Genomic DNA, 15,856 nt, shown 5'->3' with positions numbered 1-15,856 from the left:
GGAATATCGGGATTGGGCAGAAGCGGCACCCCGGAAATGCAGGGCCGCAAGGTCTGGGGTTAATTAAATGAAGGTTTAATTAAGTCTCGCCCTGACTGGCACAGCCAGGAGTCCCCAGGAGAACTGGGTTGGTCTTTGTGGATTTGGAAATCCCGAATTCCCCAAATTTCACTGGTTTGGGGCTTAAAAAATAAAGCGAGGCCTAACAAGGCCTGTGAGGGCGTGTGGGCTCTGTCTGAACCAGAACCAAACCCTAATTTCGCTCTAACTAGGACAAAATGAAACTTTAAAACCTTTTGTTTTTAACCAGAATTCTCTCCCGGCTGGAAAGCGAAGCTGGAACGGGCTTCACTTTCCTGAACTAGGTCACAACCCGAAATGTGACACACAAGGCGAGAGTTTTCTGCTAAAATCCCAACAAAATAATGAGAAAAAAATCAGTGGTTACGTGGATTTCTTTTTTTTTTTCTTCCAGGAAAAACATTCCTTGAAGAAGGGAATTTTTTATTTGGAGCTGGGCAGGCAGTTGCGTTAATTCATTTTTTGTGGTAAAAAGTCCTGAAAAGCCCTCGAGTTAATTCCATTTTTAATGGTTTTGACAGTGGACTAAGCCAAACTTGAATGGGTTTGGCTCTGATATTTCCACGACCAAAAACGAAAAAAGCAAATGATAATATTTCAAATATCCTTCCAAGAAAACAGAGATTTCCCTGACACTGCAGGGACATTTTAATTCCTGCCTGGCACGATGGGCTCCTTTTATTTTTTATTTTATTCTTTATTTTTATTTATATTCTATTTTTTAAATTTTTTATTTTTCTTTTTAATTTTTTAATTTTTTTTTATTTTTACTTTTTTTTTTTTTTTTTTTTTTTTTTCTTTCCACTGCTTCCTTTGTTTTTCCAAGAGAAGCTTTGTGCTCCGAAGAGATCCCACGAATTGGCCAAATAATCTGATTTCGGGAAGGAGGAACTCCCCCCTTGCGCCGGCTCCGGGATCGCACCCGGAGCTTTTCGAAAACACGGAATTCCCCGTCGGAGAGGAATCCCTGGAGCATCCCTGGAGGATCGCCAGCCTCACCTATGTGGCAGTTGTACATCCAGATGCGCTGCCCGTCGTAGCGGCTCCGGCATTTCATGACGTTGTTGGAATAATCCGACTCCGCCACCTCGTAGTTGGGGTTGATCACGACCTGGGAGGGGTGGAGTTGTTCAGAGGGGGATTTGGCAGGATGCAGAATCAGTTTGGGTTTTATTTTTCACAGCTTTTTTTTTTTTTTGGTTTTTTTTTAGCAGAAAATGAAAATACGGTTCGTTTCGTAAAGAGAGAGGAATGAAGCGAATAAAGCCGGATCAGGGGATAAAACCTCGGTCAGGGAATCACCTCCCACTGTCCCAGGTTATCCCAGCCTGGCCTTGGGCACTGCCAGGGATCCAGGGGCAGCCACAGCTCCCCTGGGAATTCCAGCCCAGCCAGGAATTCCTTCCCAAAATCCCAGCCCAACCTCCCCTTTCCCAGTGGGATCCATTCCCTGTGTCCTGTCCCTCCAGTCCTTGTCCCCAGTCCCTCTCCAGCTCTCCTGCAGCCCCCTTGGGCCCTGCCAGGGGCTCGGAGCTCTCCCTGGAGCCTTTCCCTGCTCCAGGGGAACATTCCCAATTCCCTCAGCCTTTCCCTCTCCATCTCTAGCTCACCACAACCACACCTCCCCCTGTGTCCCAAAATCTCCCCCCAAATCCCCATTTTCCATTTCGCACAGCTCAGACAGAAACAATTCCTCTCCTTTCCCTCCCCTCCAGTGCCAGTGGCTGCTTTTAGACCCAGAGAATTCCCGCCGTGGGCACGGAACGGAGGCCTGGCCCTAATTCCTACAAAACCACCACAAACAGAACGGTTTAATCCCAAAATTCAGGGAATGTTGCTTACAGCCAGCTCCAAAAGGAGGGATGCTGTGCTCTGGGGAACGTGACAACACTGTCAACAACATCAGCCGGGCTGGGCCCGTCCAGGATTAGCTGGACATGGATTTTTTTTAAGATTTTAATCTCCAAACTGCAGTCATGGGCCCTGTTTTTTCCCTCGGGAGCGTGTGTTGATTATCCTGGTGGATAATCCTTTATCTTTGAGGCGTCTGGGAATACAATCCCTCCACAAGCAGAAGCTGGAGGCGCCAAATGAACAAATTTGGTAAACTCTGGGTGAGATGAAAGCATCAGGGGTGTCACAAAGGCTGCTCCTCCCACCTGGAAGAGGTAGTCCCCGGGCGGGACGTCGGTGATGTCGATCCACTGGCAGTCGATGTCGTGCCGGTAAACGTCCCAGCAGCCGACCGTGATCCCCTGCTCCCCAAAATTGGCGCACTCGTACTGTTTCTGCACATCTGAGGGAGGAGGGTGGAGGCAAAACAACAACAAAAAAGCGTTAAATCCGCAGCAGGATTCCCGGAAAATTCCTGGTTGTTCCCCGTGGGCAGTGGTGAAATCCAGGTGTGGTGTTTGGGGTGAGGTTTGAGGAGCTGCCACCTTCCAAGCCCAGCAGCTGGAGGCTTCTTTTGGAATTCTGCACTTGGTAGGGAGCAGAAAATGCAGAATCTGGGGGTTTGGAGCAGCTCGGAGTTGGGATGGAGGGAGGTGAGGGTGGAAAAGTGGTTGGGGGACCTGGGGGGTTCCCATCCATCCATCATCCATCATCCACCCATCCATCCATCCATCCCTCCATCCATCCATCCGTCCATACTTTTATCCATTCTTTATCTATCCTTTATCCATCCATCATCCATCATCCATCATCCATCCATCCATCCATCCATCCATCCATCCCTCCCTCCATCCGTCCCTCCATCCATCTGTCCATACTTTTATCCATTCTTTAGCTATCCTTTATCCATCCATCATCCATCCATCCATCCTTTATCTATCCATCCATCCCTGCATCCATCCATCCATCCTTTATCTATCCATCCATCATCCATCCATCCATCCATCCTTTATCTATCCATCCATCCATCATCCATCCATCCATCATCCATCCATCCATCCTCATCCATCCATCCATCCATCCTTTATCTATCCATCATCCATCATCCATCCATCCATCCATCCTTTATCTATCCATCCATCCTTTATCTATCCATCCATCCATCATCCATCCATCCATCCATCCATCATCCATCCATCCATCCATCCATTCATCCTTTATCTATCCATCCATCATCCATCCTTTATCTATCCATCCATCCATCATCCATCCATCATCCATCATCCATCCATCCATCCATTCATCCTTTATCTATCCATCCATCATCCATTCTTTATCCATCCATCCATCCATCCATCCATCCATCCTTCCCATCCATGCCTCCATCCATCCAATCAATCCATTCCATCCCTCCATCCATCCTTTATCCATCCCTCCCTCCAGGGCTGGTTCCCGGCTCCTGCCAGGCCGCATCCAGCCCTCGGGAGCCGTCGCCTCTTTGGGAAGGGGCCGGCATTCCCGGGACGGGGCCCTGCGGCACAGACCTGCCTCGCATTCCGTGTCCTCCAGGCAGAAGCTGGCCTTGTGTCCCTCGGCCACCTTGGTGCCGTTGAGGTTCAGGAGGTCGTAGTGGGTGAACACCTCCATGCTGTGGTAGTGCCTGTGGCGACAGACAGGCGCGGTCATCCCGGGGCACAATTAATTGTAATTAATAATTCATTTACCCCTGGAATTAATTTTAACTCCCAGCCGAGGTGGAGCTGCAGGAGTGGGACAAGTCCAGCCAGGAAATATTCCCGAGGATGATGGCTCCATCACCCATCCTGGCATTTATTTGCATGGAATCCCAGCCTGGTTGGGATTTAAGGATCATTTTGTTCCATCCCTGCCCACAGCGCGGACAATTCCTGTTGCCTCAGGTTGCTCCAAGCTCCATCCAACCGTGGCCTGGGACATTTATCAAACCCTCGCTCCAACTTTTTGTGGGTGATCACAATTATTTTAATGTGGCAGGAAGGGCAAAAAAATCCACCAAAAACCATCCCTCGGAGCCGACAGCATCCTCATTTCCCAGGAATATTCCACACCTGGGTGTGCCCAGCCCAGCTCCTGGCTGCTTTCAATGATCCATTTTAGGGCAGAACAGAACCAGAGAACAGAATGTGAATTTATCAGCAAAAACACAACAGCTGGGCGGGTTCTCCCACCACTGCTCGGAGCTGGATTTTCACCCAGGAGACATTTCCCGGTTTTAAGCTGGGATGTGTCGGAGTCAGCCCCGCTGGGGAACATTCCAGCGCTTGCCGGGCACGGCAAAAGTCAGGATAGAGCCCAGAGCCCGCGTTTTAGATCCCAGATAAACAAAGCCAGACCCCAGCAGGGTTTGGGTGATGGACTCAGAGGACGCTGGGGGTTTTTAAACCCCGCTGCTGGCTCAGCAGAGAATCAAACCGAGCTTTAGCCCAGCTGGACCCCGCGGATCTGCAGAGCAGGGATGAGCTGGAAGCTCCGATTAAAGCCCAGGGGTGGCTCCGTGTGGTCAGGGCCGGGCACGGCAGCGCGGGTGATGCTGGTGCAACGCCTTGGATTGGAGCCCAGCCTGGGAACCGGGAGCAAATCCAGGGCGTGAGGGATCAGGAGACAGCAGGAGTGGGACCTGAAACCACTCCGTGCCACCCCGGCTTTGGGAATGGATATCCCAGCTTTGGGAATAGACATCCCAGCTTTGGGAGTGTCTGTCCTAACTTTGGGAATGGATATCCCAGCTTTGGGAGTGTCTGTCCTAACTTTGGGAATGGGTATCCCAGCTTTGGGAATGGATATCTGTTTGGGAATGTCTGTCCTAGCTTTGGGAATGGATATTCCAGCTTTGGAAATGGTTATCTCAGCTTTGGGAATGGATATCCCAGTTTGGGAATGGATATTCTAGGTTTGGAAATGGATATCCCAGCTTTGGGAATGGGTATTCCAGCTTTGGGAATGGGTATCCCCCAGCTTTGGGAATGGATAGCCCAGCTTTGGGAATGGGTATCCCAGCTTTGGGAATGGGTGTTCCAGCTTTGGGAATGCCTACCTCACCTCTAGGAATTCCTATCCCAGCTTTGGGAATGGATATCCCAGTTTGGGAATGGATATTCTGGTTTTGGAAATGGATATCCCAGCTTTGGGAATGGGTATCCCAGCTTTGGGAATGCCTACCCCACCTCTAGGAGTTCCTATCCCAGCTTTGGGAATGCCCATCCCAGCCCTGGAGCCCCGCAAAGCTCAGCTCAGAGCGAGGCACAGACTGGGCCTAACTCAGAACCGGTTGCTTAAGAACTTAGGGGGAAAAAGAAAAAAGAAAAAAAAAAAAAGAAAAAAGTGCATAAATCCACTCCTTTCCAGCTGTAAAAATAATCAAGGCTTAAACACTTCCAACCTCCACCGTTGCTCACGGATTTACACGTGGGGGAGGAGCAAAGAGGGAAGGGAGGAGAATTATTTCCTGCTTTTCCCCCTCACTAAAAATAATTAAAATCCAGAAATCGCCACCTGCCGGGATGAAATAATTTTTCACTCCCTGCTCGGGGTCTTTCCCGTTTTTCATTCCGCTCCACGTCCAAGCAGGAGCTCCCAGGGCAGGAGGCAAAGCACAGGCCCGAGGCTGAGCTGTGGATTTGAGGCAGATTTGGCTCAAATCAAGGAATTTGATGCGAGTTTAGCTTCTCGAGCCTGACTCAGTTCCTGAGCTATGCCTGAGTCACTCCCTGGGCTGTTCACACGCTCGGCTGGAAGATTGAGGCGGGGTTGGGTTCATCCCTGTCCATCTAAACCGGATCCAGCTCCGAGCACAGACGGCTCCTGGCCTCTTCCTCACCTTTTCCCATCCCACCTCTCTCCCACAAAATTCCTCCAAGCTCCCCCTTTTATCTCGGCGCTACCTGCACATCTCAGCTCTTTGGGAAGATTATAGGGAACTCTCAGATTTTAAGTTTGTCACTCTGGTGTTTTCCCCGGTTTTTTTTTTTGTTGTTGTTTTTAAACAGGACAGGAGTTGTGCATGGAGTTATTTTCACTGCCTTTTCACTCAAATTAGGGAAAAATCCACTTTGTACCAGCTGCGTGGCCTCCAGCTCCCTTTTCTCCCCCAATTTTCCCAAAACTCTCTCAATTCCTTGAAAAATGATGCATTTATGGGAGGGATTCTGTCAGAAATAAGCCCAAAAACACCTCCCAGCCGCTGACAGCTTTAGTGGGGCTGAGAGGCATTTAAAAATGCAGAATTCCAGCATTTTTTGGGGTCCTTTTCCAAGTGAGAAACTGCTCGGGTAATCTGCACGTGGTGGGGCCAGAGCTCCCACGTCCTGTCTGTGCAAACTCAGCTGCCAGGTGTCAGAAAATCTTGGAATGTGTTGGGTGGGGAGGGATTTAAATCCCATCCAGTGCCACCCCTGCCATGGCAGGGAACCTCCCACTGTTCCAGATTATCCCAGCCCGGCCTTGGGCACTGCCAGGGATCCAGGGGCAGCCACAGCTCCTCTGGGAATTCCAGAATTTCCTGAATTTTCTTTAAACTGAATTTTCTTTAAGCTGTTGTCTGAATCAGCCGATATTTTCACGTTCCAGTTAATAGCTATTAATATAATACCTAGTAGAATAATAACCATCAATAACATTATTAATAGTAGCAACATTATTAACAGTATCAATATAATTAATTATAATATGACTATATTATAATTAATATATTTAATAACCACACTAATAATAATATTACAACATTAACACTATAATTACTATTATTAATATAATTAATAATATTAACACACCTACCTATTTTTGGAGTGAACCTGAACACCTTGCCCGGGAAAAAGTGTCCAGGTAAAGCTGTATATTTTTATAGTTTTTTTAACAGCTCTTTTGCAGAACCCAATCCTCTGATTTTCAGACATTTTTCCAACAGCGCACGGACAAAATTAAAATAAAATCCTCTGGTTTTGATTAAGAACCCTGAAACGGGGCAAATTAAGGATCCTTTTCCCTTAATAACCGGGAGCAAAGCGCTCCCTTGCGTCTCCACAGGACCATGGGTGGCTTCCTGCGAAGAACGCGGAGAACCGAGCGAAGGAAGAATTCCCAAAACCCCTGGGACACAGCTCCCAGCCGCCAAATCCCCTTTTCTGTGCGCCAGGACAAATCCCGTTTTCCGCATGCGGAGCCGGCTGCCCGAGAACCGAGCGAAGGAAGAATTCCCAAAACCCCTGGGACACAGCTCCCAGCTGCCAAATCCCGTTTTCCGCACGCGGAGCCGGCTGCCCGAGAACCGAGTGAAGGAAGAATTCCCAAAACCCCTAGGACACAGCTCCCAGCCGCCAAATCCCGTTTTCTGTGCGCTGGGACAAATCCCATTTTCCGCGCGCCGGGACAAATCCCATTTTCCGCACGTGGAGCCGGCTGCCCAAGAACCGAGTGAAGGAAGAATTCCCAAAACCCCTGGGACACAGCTCCCAGCTGCCAAATCCCGTTTTCCACACGTGGAGCCGGCTGCCCGAGAACCGAGCAAAGGAAGAATTCCCAAAACCCTCGGGACATTGCTCCCAGCCGCCAAATCCCGTTTTCCGCGCGCCGGACAAATCCTGTTTTCCACATGCGGAGCCGGCTGCCCGAGAACCGAGTGAAGGAAGAATTCCCAAAACCCCTGGGACACAGCTCCCAGCCGCCAAATCCCGTTTTCTGTGCGCCAGGACAAATCCCGTTTTCCGCACGTGGAGCCGGCTGCCCGAGAACCGAGTGAAGGAAGAATTCCCAAAACCCCCGGGACACAGCTCCCAGCCGCCAAATCCCGTTTTCCGTGCGCCGGGACAACTCCCGTTTTCCGCGCGCCCTCGGCGGCAGGAGGAGGGGCCGGAAGGTGACACCCACCGGTGACAGTCGTGCCACACCCAGGCGTGGCGGCCGTTCTTGGGGCGGAAGTCGGACTGGCCGTTGTTGTGGATCTGGGAGGAGAAGCGCAGCAGGCGGCGGTAGCCCGAGGTCAGCGAGGTGTTGTGGGCCGAGCTGGCCAGGCAGTTCTCCTCCAGGGCGCACTGCAGCAGGAACATGGGCCTGTCCTCCAGGTAGGACGTCTGCTCCACCAGCTCCGCGTTCAGCACCAGGTCAGGGGCGGCTGGAGCCGGGGAAGGATGGGTTGGATTAAACGGGAGCGGCTGCCGGAGGTGGAGGATGGTCCCGGACGCTCAGCTCCTCCAGGCGAAGGGGAGCCGTGGAATGGTTTGCGTGGGAAGGGGGTTTTTTTTTTGAGGATCAGCCACTTCCAGCCCCAGCACCTCCCATCGTCTCAGGATGCTCCAAGCCCTGTCCAATGTGGTCTTGGGTATTTCTAGGGGTGGGGCAGCCACAGAAAATCCATTCCAGCCCTTCCTCACCTTCCCAGGGAAGGATTTCTCCTGAATGTCCAATCTTATCCTACTCTGAGTTTGAGCTGGAAAAGCCTGGTGGGGAACGATTCACCATACAGGAATATGGACCTTAAATCCCACCCCATTCCATCCCCTGCCTGGGGCAAGGACACCTTCAACAATCCCAGCCTGCTCCAAGCTGACCTTGGACACTTCCAGGGATAAGGCTCCTCCGGGAATTCCATCCCAGCCCCTCCTCACTCTCAAAAAGAACAATTTCTCCTGAATACCCAAATTGATCCTACTCTGAGTGGGAAAAGCCTGGGAGGGAACCGTTCACCATACAGGAATAGTTGACCTTAAATCCCGTCCCATCCCATCCCATCCCATCCCATCCCATCCCATCCCATCCCATCCCATCCCATCCCACCCCCCATGGGCAGGGACCCCTTCCACAATCCCAGCTGGCCTTGGACACTTCCACGGACGGCGCAGCCACATCCAGAACCTCTCCGGGAGGAAGAACTCGCCGCGCTCTTTGACGTTTCCCGGTCACCCCATTCCTCCTGCACATCCCTCGCGCCAAGGTGGGATAAATCCCGAGTTACTCACTCTCCGAGCAGGACACGCCGGCCCCGAAGCGCCCCCCTCCCCTGGGGCAGGAGACGTGGGCCCCGTCGTGCCGGCAGTGGGACAGGGACATCTCCGTCCCCGAGCACTTGACGCCGCTCATCACCACGTCGTCGGCGCTGACGTCCCCGTGCCAGTACCACGTTTCCTGGGCGAAGGAAAAAAGGCAGAAGAAGGCGTTTTACACGTTCCCTGGGGTTTGGTGGAGCCTAAAATGTGGATTCTGCCTCCAGGGAAGATCAGGGCAAGACACCGCATTATCCAGGAGGATCTTGCCGAAGGATGCTGGAGCAGGGAACTCAGGGGAGCAGAAGTTGTGTCACCAAATCCTTAAAAACCTTGAATCCCATCCAGTGCCACCCCATGGGCAGGGACACCTCCCGCTGCCCCAGGTTGCTCCAAGCTGGCCTTGGACACTTCCAGGGATCCAGGGGCAGCCACAGCTCCTCTGGGAATTCCATCCCAGCCCCTGCCCACCCTCCCAGGGAAGAGTTTATTCCCAGTATTCCACATAACCCTGCCCGCTGGCAGTAGGAAGCCATTCCCCCTTGTCCCACCATTGCAGTTCCTGACGGAATTCCCTCTCCTCTCACCACCCACCCAGTTCTACAAAACTGGGAACGACACAACATCAACACCCAACCCACAAAACTTGGGAGAAAGGGAGGGGAGAAAGAACCTAAAAAAAAAACCCTGATGAGACCTGTCCGTGTCCGAGCTGGGAGCAGTTTCCAGGAAAAGAAACCCCCGGTGTCCCACGGCTCCCGCTGGCTCCGGCTGTTTGGGAATGCTGGGAGCACACAGGGCCGCCCTGTTCTGCACACTGGGGCTTTATGCTCCCGGAGCTGGGGCAGCACAAGAGCCTTTTCTCTTCCAAATTCCAGCAGCCTCAGCTCAGGGGAAATAAAAAAATTCCAGCCTTTTCCTCGCTGGACTCTCAGGGCTGCGCCAACAGAGCCAGGAAAAGCCACGGCTCAGGGACGCGGAGATCCTCGGCTGCCGGGATTTTGGGGGGAAATGGGCTGGAGGAAGCTGCTGGAGCAGGGAATGGCTCCAGCAGCAGGTGGGCAGCTCCAGCCTCCTCCCCACTGGGTGTCCAAGCTCGGAGTGTCCCCTGAGCCCTGCAGATCCCTCCCTGGCCGTGGAGAATGGCTGGGACCTGTCCATCAGCCCAGCGTGGCAGAATTCATGGAATGGTTTGGGTTGGAAAGGGCCTTAGAGGTCGTTCCATGGGCAGGGACAACTGCCACCATCCCAGGCTGCTCCAAGCCCAGTCTGACCCGGCCTTGGACGCTCCCAGGGGCGCAGCAGAACCGAGGTTGTCATTCCTGCACGGTCAGGGAGCAGGAGAGGAGCAGGGAAGGAAACAATTCATGGAGCTGGATCCAGCCCCGCTGCCCAGGGCTGCACTGGAGAGACGTCAGGAGCAAAATCCCATTTTTTTTCAGGAGGCCTGACACCAGTTTGAGCCTGACCTCTGCATTTCAGGGAGGGACAAGAACCTGCATGCAGCCACCAGGCCAAGCAGGATCAGGGAATGTTGGGAAGCCTGAGCTGTGAGAAAACAATGGAGAACTCAGGGAAGCAGAAGTTTCGTCATCAAATCCTAAAAAACTTAAAGGCCATCCAGTCCCACCCCATGCCATGGGCAGGGACATCTTCCACTATCCCAGGTTGCTCCAAGCTGGCCTTGGATGCTTCCAGGGATGGGACAACCCCAGCTCCTCTGGGAATTCCATCCCAGGACCTCACCACTGTCCCAGGGAAGAGTTTATCCCCAGTATTCCATCTAACCCCGCCCTCTGGCAGTAGGAATCCATTCCCCCTTGTCCCATCATTCCAGTCCCCGACGAAATTCCCGCTCCTCTCATCATCCACAGCTCCCAAATCCCCCTTCCACGGCCTCAAAAATTCACCCTCCAGGTCCTTCCAGCTCAACCCTTGAAGCTCCTTTGGAGTGACCCTTCCTCCTCCTCCTCCTCCTCCAGCACCCCCAACCCGCCCATCCAGAGGCGACGCCCAGGCCGGGTGGGGACAGGGGCTCACCTGGAAGGCGTGGCTGGCAAATCCCAGCCCCAGCTGCCGGCACACCACCATGGCCTCCACGTGCCCCAGTTGTGGCTGCAGACCGTGCCCCACCTCAGGGTGCCGTTGCGCTCGGCCCACCTCCACGCGGCCCTCGTAGGGGTTACGGCCCCCGCTCAGGCGAAGCTGCGGGGACACGGGACCCGTAAATCCACGGAAAACTTCCAAGGGAAAGGGAAACGGGTGGGGTGTTGGAACCCTGGGCACGGAGAATTCCAGAACTTTCTGTGCCGCCAGGCTCTGACCCCCCAGCAAACCCTGCACTGACCCGAGGCCGTGGAAAAGGCTCCAGAATGGAGTGACAGCGCTGGGATCGTGGGTGTGTGGTTGGGATAGAAGTGTGTGACAGCACAGGGTGCAGAACTGAGAGCTGAAGGGTTCAGAACACAGGAACAGAGATAAAGCGAGATGGAGGATTTAGGGTGGAGGCTGAGTCCTTCTTTTTCACCTTCTTCTTCACTGGTCTGGGTGGGATTTTGGAACTGGGGAGAAAATCCGCATTGCGGGCCAGGGGTGTTTGGTTCTTGGGTTCAAAGTGAAAATAATTGAGGTGTCATTTCATAATTGGACAATTTGTGCTTAAAAGAGCTTGGAAAGAGTCAGAGACAGAAACATTTTCCACTTTGTTAACAGAACTCACAGCTTGTGAGACTGTAACACAGATAAGAATTAATAAACATCTGAGTCCAGACACAAAATCCATCTCTTTTGCAATTCATCCTGGCTCTAACAGAAGAAAAGAAGATAAGAAAACCACAGTGGGGAAGAAAGTTTTGTTCCTCAAAAGTTTCGGAATGATTGGATATCCCCAGCTGGAAGTGACCCAGGCCCTGCACAGCAGACAAATCCCCCTTCAGCACGGAGCTGGAGAAACCCCGGTGAGGGATTTCCCCTCAAAAAGGGATTCTGACAAAGCTGGATGAACACATTCCCAATCTTTCCTTAAAGAAAACGACTCAGGGCACTCAGGGGATGGTCCAGCCAAGCCCAGCAGCTCAATGGGTTGGAGGAGCTGCAGGAAGAACATTCCCTGGCAAAACTTCTTCCCTTCCCTGCTTTAGACCTTCGGAAGGAGCACTCAGAGGAGTCTGTGTCGGGTCAGCACAGGATCGTGCAATGGTTGGGTTGGAAAAGGTTGAAAATTGGGTTAAAAATCATCCAGAGCCACCCCCTGCCATGGGCAGGGATTTTCCACCATCCCAGGTTGCTCCAAGCCCTGTCCAACCTGCCTTTCCTCATTTTAATGACCGTGCCATGTCCAGAGGAGCCCAAAACTCAAATAAACACGACGCTCCTCCTCATTTTCCCTCCTCTTTTTTTAGATAAAACCTGAATTAAATACTCATGCCTTGGGTAAAACGAATCCTGCCCGAAATTCCCGTCCGAAATTCGCCCACGCCTGGATCCCCCGGCTCCTCACCTGGTTCTGGAAGCCCATGGCCGGCACGTTGCACCTCACCGCAGCGTCCTCCTCGTGGTTGCAGCCCTGGGACTCGGTGTTGAACTTGCAGTCCGTGACCGACTTCTCAAAGCCCGTGCAGTCGATCTCGTTCAGGTGGATGGGACCCATTCCTCGGGGGAAAAAAACAAGGAAGTGTGAGGTGAGGGAATGGCCCCGGAAGGTTGTGAACAGCACAGAGACCGCCAGCGTTCAAAAACTTGGAAAAAATCTGATTTTTGGTAAAAACGAAACAAAAATCTGTGAAATTGCTGTTGAAATTTTCACTGGTAATATTTTTCCAGTGTTCTCTGCCACTCAAGCGTGGGAGAATCCCAGGAAAAGCCAAGTTTCCGGTCTTTGATAATCCACAAACTTCAGCTGTAGGTATTCACAGATTGCCACCTTTTGGCTGCGTCTTTGGGCCAGAACCCGCTCCCGGTTGAGTCCTGACATTCCTGAATGGGAATCCTGCTGAACTGGGATGCGCTGGCTGTGAATAAAACATCCACAGCGCGGAACGAGAATAAAACATCCACAGTGTGGAACGAGAATAAAACATCCACAGCGCGGAACGAGGAGCTCAGGGAAAAGAAACCTGGGGCAGCTCGAGGATTCCAGCAGAGAACCGCTGCAGAGAACGGGCTCGAGGTGCTGGGGAGAAACGGAATAATTTGGGATGAGCAGCGGCAGAGAATCGGAATTTCCATCAGAAAACGTGGGAGGGAATGATCCTCCCGCAAAACTTCCAAAGCTTGTTGGGAAGAACAACGAGGCAGGGATGGGAATGCCTTGGGTTTTAATTTCACCCACAGTTAATTAACGGGGTTTGGGCCAGCCCCGTGTCCACCCTTCACGCCGCAGCTGGACGGGGTGGGAGGACATTCCCGAGGGAGCCTGCTGGGAAATGGGAATCTTGTCCTGGTGTTTTTTGCCTCCCTCGCATTAAAGCCTTGTTTGTGGTTCCCATCTGGAGCTGGCAGAAGTTCCCTGGTCCCTCTGCAGCCACCGAAGGGCTGAGGGGGAGGAAAACCTTGACCAGAACTGGAGGGGGAAGCTCCAGGAATGCAGGAGGGGGCCAGGCCGGCATTCCCAGCCTGGAAAAGCCATTCCAGAGGGGTGACAAGGGTGACAAGGATGACAAAGGACAAGGGCAGGGCCTCCCGAGCCACAGGAGCCTGGCAGAGCTGCTCTTCTTGGGGAAATTACGGCACATGGGGGCACAGAAATGGAGCCAGAATGTGAAGAAGTGTTGGGAAAATTGTGTTTCCTCCACGCCACTGCACTTCAAACCCCCAGGATTAGGCCTGTCCATCCAACATTTGCTTTTCCCTACTCCTCGGAGTTTGATCCCACGTTCTCCCTCCCAGGATACCAACGCACCCATGAGCTCTGGGCTGGGTGTCTGCTGCTCTTGTGGAGATGAGAATAAATCGTTTAACCTGAGTCCACGCAGGGCGGGATAAATCCCCCTGCCGTTCCCTGAGCTCTGTGCGAGGCGCTGCTTCTCCCAGTTTGCCCTAACTGGGATTCCCAGTTCAGCCACTGGGAGCTGATTTTAGCCTCCCACACCCAGGGTGAGGCCGCTCCCTCAAGGGACCCTCGGGAAACCCAAATTCCCTGGAGATGCAGCTGGAGCAGAATGAAGTGTGAACAGGGACACGGCCTTGGGAAGCCTGGAGAGCTCCCTGTGCATCCAGGGCCAAAAAAAAAATAATTAAAAATCTCCTTTTCCAACCAAAATGTGATGCTCTGGCTGCTGCAGGGACGTCACCCACCCCAAGGGATGCTCCTGACAGGGAGAAGTGATGGATGAGCAGAAGGGAAAGTGGAAAAAATGGGAAGCGGAAAAAAATGGAATGGGGAAAAATTGGAAAGGGGAAAAAAATGGAAAGGGGGAAAAAATGGAAAGGGGAAAATAATGGAAAGGGGGAAAATGGAAAGGGGAAAAATGGAAAGGGAAAAAAATGAGAAAGGGGGAAAAATGGAAAGGGGAAAAAATGGAAAGGGGAAAAAATGCAAAGGGAAAAAATGGAAAGGGGAAAATAATGGAAAGGGGAAATATGGAAAGGGAAAAATGGAGAAGGAAAAAATGGAAGGGGAAAGAAATGGAAAGGGGAAAATGGAAAGGGGAAAGAATGGAAAGGGAAAAAATGGAAAGGGAAAAAATGGAAAGGCGAAAAAAATGGAAATGTGGGAATCCAGAGGGGGATTCCAGGCTGTGGATCCGGGCAGGAACGCGCGTTCCACGTTCTCTCCTCCCTCACGTGGCAGCCCCCGCGATGATGAAGCTGTTTCCTACATCCCGTTAACACATCAGCAGATTCCAGCCACCACAAAGAGGGGGTTTGGCAAATCCTCTGGATTTGGTCACATTTTGAAGCTTCCCAGACTCAGGACACCCACGTGCTGCTTCCTTCTCTCCCCTTCTCCAAGCTGAAGGAATTTCCCCATTCCTTTATTCTCACAAAGAGGGACTGGTGACTTTTTTTTTTGGTTATTCTCCCAAAGGTTTGGTGCTTATTTTTTTGGTTATTCTCACAACCAGGGCTTGGTTTAATTCCTTTTTTGTTGTTGTTATCCTCACAACAAGGGTTTGCTCTCTTTCCTTTTTTTTTTCTTTTCTGGATTTCCACCCCAGGAACGAGGTGTGGGAATCACCAGGTGGTTTCAGTTCGCCCTTGACCACATTTTGGGATTTAAACCAACTCCCAAAGACAGGAAATCCAAACCCAAACCTGGCTCTGAGCTGTTCGAATGCCCTTCTATTTATAACGAGCTAAATTACTGTCCCGCTCTTAAATTGGAGCGTTTGAAGTCTGACTCCAGATTTCTTTTTTGCCAGAACCCTTCTAGTAATGCATTACACCATGGCGTGGCTCTGTGGAACTCAAAGGGAAGTTCAGAGCAGCAGATGAGATAATTAAGAATTAATTACTGGAACATCTGCCTGAGCAAAAGTCAACTCATCATCCCCAGACTGTTTTTTTTCAGGGATCTTTCTAAGTCCACAGAATTCCAGTCCGGCCTCAAGACTAACTTATTAAGGTTAGGGAAGAAATTTCCTGGCCCTCAAACTGAACATCCCAACAAAAAAATCCGCCGTGCCCTGAATTACGGGATGTTCCTGGGGATGGGACATTCCTTAATTCAGGGCACCGGTGAAAGGAGTGAGGGATTTGCCTTTACAAACTGTGGATAAAAAATGGCAGGGAGAGATGAAAGAAACAACTGTGATTGATAAATGGAACGAGAGGGATCTGTCTTTACAAACAAACCTCGGGTCTGCTGGTGAATAAAATCGGATGCTGAGAAAAGAGAGAGGCAATGGGAGGACAAAAATTCCATAGGG

The 15,856-nt window shown here is 51.7% G+C and overlaps 1 protein-coding gene across 1 annotated transcript in view; it reads right to left on the bottom strand.

Annotated features, from left to right (window-relative positions):
• LOXL2 (lysyl oxidase like 2) overlaps window positions 1-15,856 on the bottom strand; it is a 58,787-nt gene that overhangs the window by 833 nt on the left and 42,098 nt on the right. The window contains 9 exon segments of the mRNA XM_040087667.2: window positions 1,081-1,192; window positions 2,241-2,377; window positions 3,519-3,634; window positions 7,876-8,119; window positions 8,964-9,129; window positions 11,028-11,086; window positions 11,089-11,144; window positions 11,146-11,192; window positions 12,487-12,638. Of these exon segments, the coding sequence (XP_039943601.1) occupies window positions 1,081-1,192; window positions 2,241-2,377; window positions 3,519-3,634; window positions 7,876-8,119; window positions 8,964-9,129; window positions 11,028-11,086; window positions 11,089-11,144; window positions 11,146-11,192; window positions 12,487-12,638 (1,089 nt within the window).

The sequence above is a fragment of the Hirundo rustica genome, chromosome 28 (genome assembly GCF_015227805.2).
Source record: "Hirundo rustica isolate bHirRus1 chromosome 28, bHirRus1.pri.v3, whole genome shotgun sequence".
Classification (NCBI taxonomy): Eukaryota; Metazoa; Chordata; class Aves; order Passeriformes; family Hirundinidae; genus Hirundo; species Hirundo rustica.
The sequence above is the reverse complement of the archived record's forward strand: the minus strand, read 5'-3'. Positions and strand labels throughout refer to the sequence as shown.